General features: G+C 51.8%; 2 protein-coding genes across 2 annotated transcripts; one reads left to right on the top strand and one right to left on the bottom strand.

The window, feature by feature from the left end:
- Window positions 1-2,859, top strand: ALKBH2 (alkB homolog 2, alpha-ketoglutarate dependent dioxygenase). Its single transcript, XM_070763341.1, has 4 exons — window positions 1-67; window positions 569-917; window positions 1,640-1,838; window positions 1,934-2,859. Exons 2-4 carry the CDS (start codon window positions 659-661, stop codon window positions 2,232-2,234), a joined length of 759 nt encoding a protein of 252 aa, XP_070619442.1. The 5' UTR covers window positions 1-67; window positions 569-658; the 3' UTR covers window positions 2,235-2,859.
- A 173-nt stretch (window positions 2,860-3,032) lies between these two features.
- On the bottom strand, window positions 3,033-9,744 carry USP30 (ubiquitin specific peptidase 30). Its single transcript, XM_070763339.1, has 13 exons — window positions 9,525-9,744; window positions 9,269-9,378; window positions 8,737-8,919; window positions 8,198-8,301; window positions 7,506-7,604; window positions 7,194-7,236; window positions 6,990-7,084; window positions 6,770-6,829; window positions 6,594-6,680; window positions 6,425-6,505; window positions 4,756-4,942; window positions 4,561-4,669; window positions 3,033-3,943 (listed from the first exon to the last, which is right to left on the bottom strand). Exons 1-13 carry the CDS (start codon window positions 9,608-9,610, stop codon window positions 3,679-3,681), a joined length of 1,509 nt encoding a protein of 502 aa, XP_070619440.1. The 5' UTR covers window positions 9,611-9,744; the 3' UTR covers window positions 3,033-3,678.
- Window positions 9,745-11,547: the final 1,803 nt, after the last annotated feature.

Here is an 11,547-nt window from a genome sequence, read left to right as displayed (position 1 = left end):
TAGACCTTCCCCTCGGCAAAACGTCGGTGGGCTCGGCGCATGCGTCCTGGGCACTCCCACCTGGCCGGTGAGAGGGCTTTCGAGGGGCCGGTGGTGCTGCAACCGGTGGCGGCGGCGGCGGCTCTTCTCCTTGGCGAGCGGCCCGGGAGGAAGGGAGCGCCCTACGCGCCCTGCTTTGTCAAGGCCCCTTCCCCACCTGTCCCTTTGCCCCTCTGCATGAAGAGGAGGGGGGCTGGGGAGAGGCCTGTAAAAACGCCATGAAGCGGTATATCATTTGTTTTGTTTTATTTGTCAAACAAGTACAGAATTATAGTATGTATTTATATAACAGGTAGAATGATAGAAAGGGTAAAAAGACAGGCAAAAAAGGTGCACTTATGCACGCTCCTTAAAAGTGAGTTTTATATATGGTTGAATATTACATGTTTCCTTTTGCAAAAGTGCATTTGCTATGTATTTATTTTATATGTATTTATATTACATGTATTTTTGCTGAATGGGAGGGGAGGGAGGGTTGCTATTCACCATTATTGCTACTTTTCTCATCTCTTTCCTTTTGGCCCGGCAGGTGTGGGCAGCTGCTGGTGGGCATCCCCCCCTTTGCGGTAGGAAACCCTCCCCACCTCCCTCCCTCTCTGTCCTCCTCCTGAAGTGGGCGATGGAGAAATTCCTCATCCCAGCGGTTCCTGGGCCCACCCCCGAGAAGGCCCCGGAGGAGGAGGAGGAAGAGGGGGCAGGCTCTGCCCAGCGAGGCGGCCCGAGGGAGGCAGCCAAGCAAGAGGTGAGCCCCTGGCCAGGCGGGCCCTGGAAGAGAATCCGGGCAGAGGGGCTCAGCTGTGACTATACCACCCTCTACGGCAGAGCCCAGGCGGACGAGATCTTCCAGCAGCTGGAAAAGGAGGTGGAGTACTTTCAAGGTGAATGCAGCTCCCTCCGCCTGGCTGGAATTTTGTAGCTGGGGGTGGTTGGAGCAGCAGGAATTAATAGAACCTCAGTGGTGCAGTATTTAGAGTGCAGCACTACGGGCTACTTGACCTAACTGCTAACTGTAGTTCAGCAGTTCAAATCTCACCACTGTCTCAAGGTCAACTCAGCCTTCCGTCCTTCCCAGGTGGGTCAAATGAGGACCCAGATTGTTGGGTGCAAGAGGCAGATTCTGTAAACCGCTTAGAGAGGGCTGTGAAAGCACTACGAAGTGGTATATAAGTGCTATTGCTATTAACCCCCCCTCCTCCTTGGAATCAATTTGGGAGGGGGTTGCTACAGGAGCCCCCTCTCCATCACTGACTCTTTTCCCTCCCGAGAAGCCTCTGGAATTTAATGTCTAAATAAATAGTTGTTATTTGCAGCAGGATCACCTATTCCGTTCACCCATTTCCTCCCATGTTGACTGTATGACTGTCACTTGTTGCGTATATCCTAAGATTTTTATTAATATTGCTTCTTCATTGCTTACTTGGCCCCTATGACCATCATTAAGTGTTGTGCCACATGATTCTTGACAAATGTATATCTTATTTTATGTACGCTGAGAGCATCTGCACCGAAGACAAATTCCTTGTGTGTCCAGTCACACTTGGCCAATAAAGAATTCTATCCTATCAGGGGTTCTGCTGTGTTTCCTCCCCTCACAAAACAGGTGAAGCCACCAAGCTGCAGGTCTTTGGGAAGTGGCACAAAATCCCCAGGAAGCAGGTGACCTACGGGGACACTGGGCTCACCTACACTTACTCCGGCGTCACCTTCTCCCCCAAGCCCTGGATTCCAGTTCTGAACCGCATCAGGGACCGGGTCCAGCTGGCCACCGCACACACCTTCAACTTCGTTTTGATAAACAGGTCAGACTGGTGTGTTTCCTCCCTAGAACGTGGGGCTGGGGGCGTCTCCGGCCACAGGTGGATCCAGGCTCTTCCTCCTTGTGCCTCCTCTGCAGGTATAAAGATGGGCACGACCACATCGGTGAGCACCGGGATGACGAGAGGGAGCTGGTCCCACGCAGCCCCATTGCCTCCGTGTCCTTTGGGGCCCGCAGGGACTTTGTCTTCCGCCACGGGGCTTCTCGGGGCAAAGACCCCTCCCGACGAATCCCACCAGTCAGGTTGCAGCTGGACCACGGCACTCTGCTCATGATGAACTTCCCCACCAACCACTACTGGTACCACAGCCTGCCCAGCCGCAAGAAGGTCCTGGCACCCAGGGTCAATTTGACTTTTCGGAACGTTAGGGCTCTCTAGCTGCCAGAAGACGGGTTGTGGGGAAGGGGAGCATCTCTGCCCCCTTTCGAGGGCTCGAAGGAAACACACACAACACCCCCACTTCTCACAGGCTGCAGCCTGGGTTTACGGCCCCCTTTTCTTGCAACTTATCTGGGCTCAAAACTGATCCTGGGGTCACTAACCAAACCGTATTTGTGGCTCTGGTTTGCCTTGAATTTAGTGGCCTCCCTCATCAGCCACTCACGTTTCATCCTGGAGTGTTGTGTGAAGCTGTGGCACCGTGTATCCTGTGAACCTAGGAAACTGGGTTAACTGAACAGACTTTGGTTAACTATTTTGGGGGGTGAGGGGCGCTGCACAAACCTATCTCTGGCTCAGTGCATAAGGAGCTGATCAGGATTCATGGCCCCTGTCCTAATTCGAGGAAGGTCTCTCCAAAGGCAGGCCTGTTTCTGTCCAGGGAATCCCACAGCTTGGGGCTAGGGGGGGGCTGGGTTCCCTATTTGTGCCTTGCCCCACTCCTTTCCATTTGAGCAAACTGGAGTAGAGGCGACACTGGAAGGAGGTCCACAAACTCTACTGTTTCCTGTCTTTTTTAATACCGTGAAATAAATAGAAAGTGATTGTTTCCTAGGGAAGAAAAGCCGTGTTTTGGTCACTGGGGGTGGGCTGCTGATTTGAAGAGCGATGTCTTTAGGGAAACTGCTCCTCACCTGCCTTTGACTCCACAGGAGCTGGTGGAGGAAGGCGAGAAAAGACAGATACAGCACTGGGTCCAAATACACACATGTTCTCCCACATACACAGACAGATGCATTTGGAATCTTAGCAGCAATTTTATCACGTACAAAATACCTTTAAACTGGTCGATTCTGGTGGCAGAGCGAGGAAGGTGTAGGAAAGAGGGCTCCTCCGTTTGCTGGAGGGGAGCCTGGTAGGAAACCGGATGCACTAATTGTAACAAACGCACCAGATACTACTACCTTGTTTCCCAGGAGGCAGCTCCAGGCCCCAGCCAGAAACTCAGGCCTTCCTTGGCCTCACTGGCCTCCCCTGGGATCCCAAAGCCCCAGCTGCACCTCAGCAGCCCTCCTGTCACCAACGAATCAAGGCACTTGAAAAGGCTTTTCCGCCCTCCCCTCCGGACGTGGCAGGCTGTTGTCTGGCTGAATCCGCTACAGGCGTGAAATGTTGTGAAGAGACTGGCAGTCAATCAAGTCACCACGAAGGAAGCGGAGGCAGAAGGTCCAAAGAGGCCTCTGCGTGGAATTCCTGGGAGCGCACGAAGACTGTCCTGATAGGGATGAGAACCACCGGTGCTCCTCTGGAGAGGCACCCCCTCCTCCTCCGCCCACAGCATCCTGGGACGCCCGCAGAGGAAACCCCACGGGGGTGTGTGTTGTGTTTGTGTCCCAGAGAAGGGCAGCCACTGTTCTGCACCCAGCCTGCTCTCCTCCTCCCCTCATTCCTCGGCCCGGAGTTCTCGGCTGGGTGGCTGCGGCCTGGGGCAGAGGCGCTCGTAGAAGAGCAGGTAGGCGCTGGAGGCCAGGACCTCTTGCAAGCTGCTCTTGCGCACCACGTCATCGGAGACCCAAAGCCACTGGCTGCCGGCGGAGGGCGGAGTCCGGGAAGACGATGGGGAACGGCGGAAGGTCACAAAGTGCCCCGAGTGCATGTCCCCGTGGTGGACCACGACAGCCACTAAGCGGTACACGTAGGCGGAACTCCTGCAGGGGAAAGAGAGGGGCGGGGGCTCATTCCGCCACCACCCTCCCCTCTTGTGTTGTGAGCCTCTTCCGAGCAGCTGCCTCTGGACCCCTTAGGGCAGGGTGGGATTTCACCCAAAGGCCCAAGCAAAGCCCATGTGTTTCATAGCCAGGCTCAGCAGCCCATAGAACGGGGATGGCAAACCTATGGCACGGATGCCACAGGTAGCACACGGAGCCGTATCTGCTGGCACATGAGCCCTAGCTCAGCTCCAGTGTGCATGTGTGTGCTGGCTGGCTGAATTGTGGCTCCCACAAAGGCTCTGGGTGGGCATTTTTGGCTTCCAAAGAGCCTCCAGGGGGAATGGGGGAGGGCGTTTTTACCTTCCCCCAGCTCCAAGGAAGCCTGTGGAGGGCAGAACATGAGCCTCCTGGGCCCACCAGAAGTTGGGAAAGAGCCTCCAGTGGGCCTCTGTGGGGCAGGGAAAGCCGTTTTGGACCCTCCCTCAGACATTGAGTTATGGGTGTGGGCACTGGCCATGCGCAATCGCACGCACCCAAGGAAAAAAAGGCCATAGAAGGTGCAGACAAATCGGGTGTTATTACAAGCTGCAGCAGCCCAGCCTGCCCTCACTTACCCACAGCCAGGGAGAGCCACGTAAGGGAAGCCGAGGGAGGGAGGCAGCCACGGAGGGAGACACGTGCCGTTGCCGAGAGCAGGTTTGCCATTCCCTGTCGGTTCCCTGCCTGTAAGGAAACAAAACCCTGAGCTGATGCTTGATGTCAGAGGGGAGCAGGCAGGACCCCGCCCCCCCCCCCCCCCGAGTTCCTACCTGGCCCGGGGGGCTCTGCCTCTGCCTGCAGGGCCTCCCTGGGGCTGGGCTTATGGGTGGGGAAGTGCTGCTTGTACAAGTCCATTACGAGGAACTCCCCGAACTGCACGTGCTCGTTCCGCTTCAGGGGCAAGCCCTGGCTGGACCAGCTCAGCCGTTGCAAGTGGATGCAGAGGCACTGGGGGAGCTAGGAAGCCAAGAGGGAGAAGGGGGAAGGGGCTGCAGGGCGAGGCCTTCTCAAACGGGACCCCACCCCCCACCCCCGGCTGGCTCCCTGCAGCCACGCAGAAGCGGTGTCCAAATTTGTTTGTTTGTTTATTAGATTTCTATGCTGCCCTTCTCGAAGCGACTCAGGGCAACGTACAACATTAAATATAACAATATACGAAATCTAATAATGATAAAATATGAAAATTCACTACAACATTAAGACCCCCTGTACACTCACACACTCATCCCATCCAATCATATCTCGTATCGGCCACAGACAGTCTCACCACTCACGGCCCCCACGCCTGCTGGCAAAGGTAGGTTTTTAAAGCTTTACGAAAGGCCAAGACGGAGGGGGTGGTACGTATCTCTGGAGGGAGTTCATTCCCAAGGGCCGGGGCCGCCACAGAGAAGGCTCTTCCTCTAGGCCCTACCAGTCAACATTGTCTGGCGGACGGGACCTGGAGCTGACTAGGTGCTGTTAGAGACTGATCTAAAGTCGCCCAGATATCTTTTATGCCTAAAAATGAATGAAAACTCAGTCTCTTTCCCAGTGGGTTAAGAACAAGTCAGCCTGTGATACTGGCATGTGCTCTGAAAGCGATCGAGGAAAACCAATGTGGATTGGGGAAGCTACAGCCTATCAGAAACAAGCGATACTCCATCTTCACAAAGGGCCTGAACCCGAGTCTGGCCACTGGAAGTTCTACCTCTCATTGCCACCTTCCACGTCTTCTAACATTTATTATTGGTGTTGGGCACACTTTTCTTTAAGCTTTTTTGTTTGTTTGTTTGTTTGTTGTGGAAAAATTTAATAAAAAAACTTATTTAAAAAAAAAAAACTTCTAATATTTGTTGACGTGGAGCAAGACAGAGAGTGGAGTGTTTCCTCTGCAGAGTTTGCAGCACAAGTAGCAAGAACAGGACACCACCCTTTGCCCCTCCACGTAAACCTATAAAGCCCTTCATGGCACCGGACCAGATTATCTCCGGGACCGCCTTCTGCTGCACGAATCCCAGCGACCGGTTAGGTCCCACAGAGTGGATCTTCTCCGGGTCCCATCAACTAAACAATGTCGCTTGGCGGGACCCAGGGGAAGAGCCTTCTCTGTGGCGGCCCTGGCCCTCTGGAACCAATTCCCCCCAGAGATTAGAATTGCCCCCACCCTCCTCGCCTTTCGTAAGCTACTTAAAACCCACTTCTGCCGTCAGGCTTGGGGGAATTGAGACATTCTTTCCCCCTAGGCCTTTGCAATTTTATGCATGGTATGTCTGTATGTATGATTGGTTTTTTATTATAATGGGTTTTTAATTGTTTTTAGTATTGGATTATTATTGTACGCTGTTTTATTATTGCTGTTAGCCGTCCCGAGTCTCCGGAGAGGGGTGGCACACAAATCCAATAAATAAATAAATAAAATAAATAAACCCACAACAGTTCCACCCCCCCAATTCTTACCTTTCCCAACTTCAGCTGCTTAACAAAAGTCGTCCTCCGATGCTCCATCATTTGGAGGCCTTTCGTACCTTCAGCCTGAATCTCGGGGAAGAGGACGAAACAAACCATTTCCCAGGTGCTCGGGTCTGGTGATGCCACGCAATCCCAAGGCCCTCCTCAGACCACCTACTTTGGTGCAGTTGCCGCATACGACATCCTTGACTGACTCGGAGGAGATGAAGTGGCGAAGGCAGTGATCGAGCGTCAAGGGGTAGCCCTGTGGACGACGGGAGGAAGTCGAGCAAAGGTCAGAAGTCCGGCAGATTCATTAAGCATCGCTGTGGACCTCCAAGGAAACGGACTTACCCACAGGGTGGCCGGGATGCTCAAGGAGAGGCTGTCAAAGGTGTCGTATCTCAGGGGACTCTGAAAGAGGAAAGGACCCCTGGACTCCACCAGAACATCTTCTCCCACCTCCTACCAAGCCAGACAGTTCCACGGCAACTTCTCCATTCTGGTGGACCCCAGAAGACCACACATTTCTTCACAGAGGGTCCAAAAAGTTGCCCTTATTTTTCTTATGTACCTGTTGCTTGCAGTGCTTGCAAACCATGTGACTGGTCAGTCTCCCATGAAAAGGGTGCTTCCTTTTCCAGCGATTTGGCACAGGATAAAGAGGACCTACAAAACACAACTCGTTTGCCACGATCTGTTCTGTAACAAGGCTGCCAACTCCGTTAAAGCTTTTATTATTATTATTATTATTATTATTATTATTATTATTATTTACCTTTTATCCTGCAGCATATTTGTTCTTGAGGTATTTCTAGCTCCTAGGTAGGAAAAACAACAAAGTATTATGAAAATAAGCCAGAAATATTAAAACTTTTGATTGTTTGAATTCCTTGTCTTGGAGATTTAAACACGGTAAAGAAAGATAAAATGCATCATTGCCCAGCCCTAGGTAGGCTACTGAAAAATAAATCCTCAAAAGTTCAAGATGGCAAACTCCCAGGCAGAGAGAGGACAGCAATTGGCCTTAAATTGTATTTTGGCTCCTGTTCTAATTCTAGTTGTACAACTCAGTTATTTTTTCACTCACCTCCAGCGAATGCACGTCAAATAAATGTGGAATCTGGTTCTGACTGTCTCGTTCTTCTTCCAGTGAAGAAGTCAGAACATGGAACAGTTCATGAGCATCCTGGCAAGGAAAAAAAAAAGGCACAGGGGAGTTTAAAATGCCAGGTCAAAAACATCAGGAGATATGACTGCAATGAACAGGGAGAAGGAGTTCTTCTTGTATCAGAGACCAGACCATCGTCTTCTGCCGCACGAATCCCAGCGACCAGTTAGGTCCCACAGAGTTGGCCTTCTCCGGGTCCCGTCGACTAAACAATGTCATTTGGCGGGACCCAGGGGAAGAGCCTTCTCTGTGGCGGCCCTGACCCTCTGGAACCAACTCCCTCCAGATATCAGAGTTGCCCCCACCCTCCTTGCCTCTTGTAAGCTCCTTAAAACCCACCTCTGTCATCAGGCATGGGGGAACTGAGATACTCCCTTCCCCCTAGGCTTATAAAATCTATGCATGGTATGTCTGTATGTATGATTGGTTTCTTAAATTGGGGGTTTTTTACATTACTTTTAATATTAGATTTGTTCATATTGTCTTTTTACTGTTGTTAGCCGCCCTGAGTCTACGGAGAGGGGTGGCATACAAATCTAATAAATAAATAAATAAATAATAATGATAAATAAATCAACATGTAGATACTGAGAATCCTTTCCGATCCTTACCTGCTCTTCAAAAGAGGAGATTTGCCAGCGGTACAGCCTTAAAACCTCCAACAAGCAGCCTGCATCCAGGAAGTCATCCTCTGCTGCCTCCTGGCAGGATAAAGCTGAAAGTAACAACGTCCCACAGAGTTAATGCCGACTCTCTCAGGAAAGCCAACCTATTTCCCTCCCAGTCCCGGAACCTCTGATTCTAAAGAAAATGCTTCACACTCATGTGCTTTAGAACAGTCTACAGAGTGGGAAATCCTGACGCCAACGCTGTCAGAACGCACTCGCCTGCCCTAACATTGTCAACATTGGCAGAATTTGCATTTAGTTTTCTACAAATGAAGCGCATCCTCTTGCTATGCCAATATTCACAGCATCATTTCTAGAACTCTAGAACTACATCGTTCTTTGTTATCATAAAAAACGCTGCGTCTGTTTGCTAGGAAACCCAACAAACAGCGCAAGGAGTCAAAGGTTAAAACACAGAGGTTCAGAAAAAAACGACAAACACCACGAACACCCCCTCAAGGTCTTGCAAAAAGGATTCCTACCTTTCAGCAAGCAAAGCAAGGTCAGCGAGAGGGACCGCTGCCCGGGCTTCGTGCTTTGACCGTCCGAGTCCTGACCTGCGAATCCTTCCAACCACTGAATGAGAGAAGGACATGCCGACAGCCCTTGCAGGAGGGAGTTCATGAAGCACGTGTTGCCCAGATTGAGCAGCCCAGGAACCATCCCTGTTGCGGAGAAAAAGCTCCATAACATAGGTTAACCTTATGGCGCTCGGCCTGCTTCTCTTCTTCTTGGTCCAACAGAAGAGACGATCTTCAGCTCCCCAGGGCCTTCTGAGCTGGGGTGTTGGCTTGCAGCCATTTTAGTTCCCAACCGGGTAACATCCCAGGGCAGGGGTGGGCAAAGGGGGCCCTTCTGCGACTGGTGGACTTCAACTCCCAGAATTCCTGAGCCAATCATGCTAGCTCAGGGATTCTGGGAGTTGAAGTCCACATGTCATAGAAGCGCCACCTTTGCCCACCCCTGTCCCAGGGGAAGACCCTGCATCCCAGGTGGGGCCCCGCTCCTGCTCACCTTTCCTGCGCCTCTTCTTCCCCGCCATGGGGCCCCAGAGGACGTAAAGGCCGGCGGCAAAGACGGCGGCCACCCCACCGATGACCCCCCAGTGCCTCATCATCCTGGACCTGAGAGGAAAGGAAGGAGACATGACGGCAGCCCCCCCTGATGGGAGTTGTAGTCCCTGCCCCTGGGAAAGCCGGGCCGTTCCCACCCGCCTGGCGCCACCCTCCATTTCTCCCCCCCCCCGCAGGCGCTCCGCTCTCGGCCCTACCTGGCCGAATCCCCGGCCCGAACGAGCCGCCGCAGCACCGCCCTCGCCCGCTCCGTCTCCAGCCGGCCGAAGCGGCTCAGCAGCATCCCCGGCCTGGCTGCGCTCCGCGGACGGAACTGAAGACGCGGGACCGGGGCGCCGGGGAAGGCTTTCCGGAAGGAGCGGAAGCCGACCGGATCCAGCTGCTTCCCGAAGGTCTCGTAGCAACAGGGTCTCCCCGCCCCCTCGGTTGCTAAGGTAGTTCTACGCCCAATGGATCTCGTCCTGCCCCGGATGCCTCGAAAACACGGTTCCGCGGGCCGAAAAAAAGGTTCCGCGGAGCAACTTCCCTAAAAGATAATAGGAGGAGGCGGGAATCTTTTTTCCTGTGAGGAGGAGGAGGAGGCAGAGAGGGAGTCAGAGTAAAAACATCACGAGCAACTGTTTTTTTTAATTGCATCAAAGCAATTATAAAGCATTGGCTTTAAAGGGGGTAGATACAGTTCTACACCGGAGTAAGTCCCCTGAGCCCAGAGGGAAATACATAGGAAGAAAAATAGACATGTAGTAATATATATAAGTGAACTTAGAGGAGAGGATATATGGAAGAAAGAAAATATATATGATAAGTGAGAGAAAGGAAAGACAAATGAACTATTAATTGTTCATCCCCCAAACACCAACTGAAACCCAACACTTTGAATATATTTAAGGAGGTCGAATCAAAATATTAAACAGCACGTGAGAAATGAAGGAAAGCAGTTCTGAGATATTTCAAACACATTGTATAATATACTTAGAATTTAAGGCAACCTTGTCAATCCTGAGCAAAACTTGCAATGAGCTGGAGCAATCCGGGAAGAGGAGAAAAAAGCGGACACCTCCAAAGTCTGGGTGGAAATTGTGTTGCTTCAGGCTCCCTGTGCATTATCTAGTTTGGTGTTTCCCAACCTTGGCAACTTGAAGATATCTGGACTTCAACTCCCATTCGCTGGCTGGGGAATTCTGGGAGTTGAAGTCCAGATATCTTCAAGTTGCCAAGGTTGGGAAACACTGATCTAGTTGCACCTTGGACTCCAGTGTGGGCTTTGCTGATTCCCTGCACCTGAGGGTCACTCAGCCCAATCAAGAGCCAACACACCCAAAAGCAGAGTCGGGGAGTTCTCTAAGCCAACTTCTTTGAGACAGACCCAATGCCCTCAAGCTTCCCAACATGCCAGAAGGCAGTCTTCCTCACTCTCTGTCTTCCAGCTAAGAGAGAGCAACTTAAACAAACACACACACACACACAAACACATCTAAGAGGCATAAGACTTGGGGGGGGGGCATCAAGCTTTGAATTCTGAGGCAGGTGCATTAATTTCAGGATTTCACCAGGAGACTGTAAGATCATAATTGCACCCGTTGTTTACTCCAAGCTACGGCAGAGCACATTTATTCTAGTCTAAATTGAGGTACTGGTGCTTCTTCTGATAGGAAAATCGGGATCTTGAGTGACCCCCCTGCTCTTTCCTTTTATTTGCTGCTCCCCATCTCTTTTCATGCCTCCACCACATGTATCCGTCATTTTGAACTGAGTTTAGCGCTTTACTATGCTAAAATTCATTTATTGCAATTTTATTCCACTCAGTTGAAGCACTCCACCTGCAAAAGCCAGCCCTGGAAGGCTACTCGAGTGACAGGTGAAGAAGAGGCAAAAGATGGAAGCTTCCTCCCCTGCTCAGTGGCTCAGCCCCTGGAAAGAAAAGATGCTCTGGACCCAAGAATCTCTTCGACCCCCGCAACAAGAAATCTCTTCTTAGTCATCTCTTGCAGCAAGCCCTACAGCTGTAGGAGGAGCTTTAGAGAGCTGGGTCCATCTTGTGTAGGTCTTTCACCCCACCGCCCCCCCCCCCCCCCCAAGAACTCTAGGTTTTCCTAACCGCTGGCTGGGGCTTTGCAGAAGGTCTCTGGCAAGCGAGGCGGAAGATCGCCCTGCAGCCAGGGAAGCGGAGAGAGAGCAGCCAGCAAGGAAAAGGGGAGGATTTCAAGGCAAGCAAGCTGC

The sequence above is a fragment of the Erythrolamprus reginae genome, chromosome 10 (assembly GCF_031021105.1).
Source record: "Erythrolamprus reginae isolate rEryReg1 chromosome 10, rEryReg1.hap1, whole genome shotgun sequence".
NCBI classification, from domain to species: Eukaryota; Metazoa; Chordata; class Lepidosauria; order Squamata; family Dipsadidae; genus Erythrolamprus; species Erythrolamprus reginae.
The sequence above is the reverse complement of the archived record's forward strand: the minus strand, read 5'-3'. Positions and strand labels throughout refer to the sequence as shown.

Bases quoted from the DNA above. Each gene is read 5' to 3' on its own strand.
- ALKBH2 (XM_070763341.1), top strand. From the start codon at position 659: ATGGAGAAATTCCTCATCCCAGCGGTTCCTGGGCCCACCCCCGAGAAG. The intron at 918-1,639 runs GTGAATGCAGCT...CTCACAAAACAG, and splicing joins GGAGGTGGAGTACTTTCAAG to GTGAAGCCACCAAGCTGCAG. The intron at 1,839-1,933 runs GTCAGACTGGTG...CCTCCTCTGCAG, and splicing joins AACTTCGTTTTGATAAACAG to GTATAAAGATGGGCACGACC.
- USP30 (XM_070763339.1), bottom strand. From the start codon at position 9,610: ATGCTGCTGAGCCGCTTCGGCCGGCTGGAGACGGAGCGGGCGAGGGCG. The intron at 7,085-7,193 runs GTAAATAATAAT...TGTGTTTTGTAG, and splicing joins AATATGCTGCAGGATAAAAG to GTCCTCTTTATCCTGTGCCA. The intron at 4,943-6,424 runs GTAAGAATTGGG...TTGGCTTCCTAG, and splicing joins AGCAGCTGAAGTTGGGAAAG to CTCCCCCAGTGCCTCTGCAT.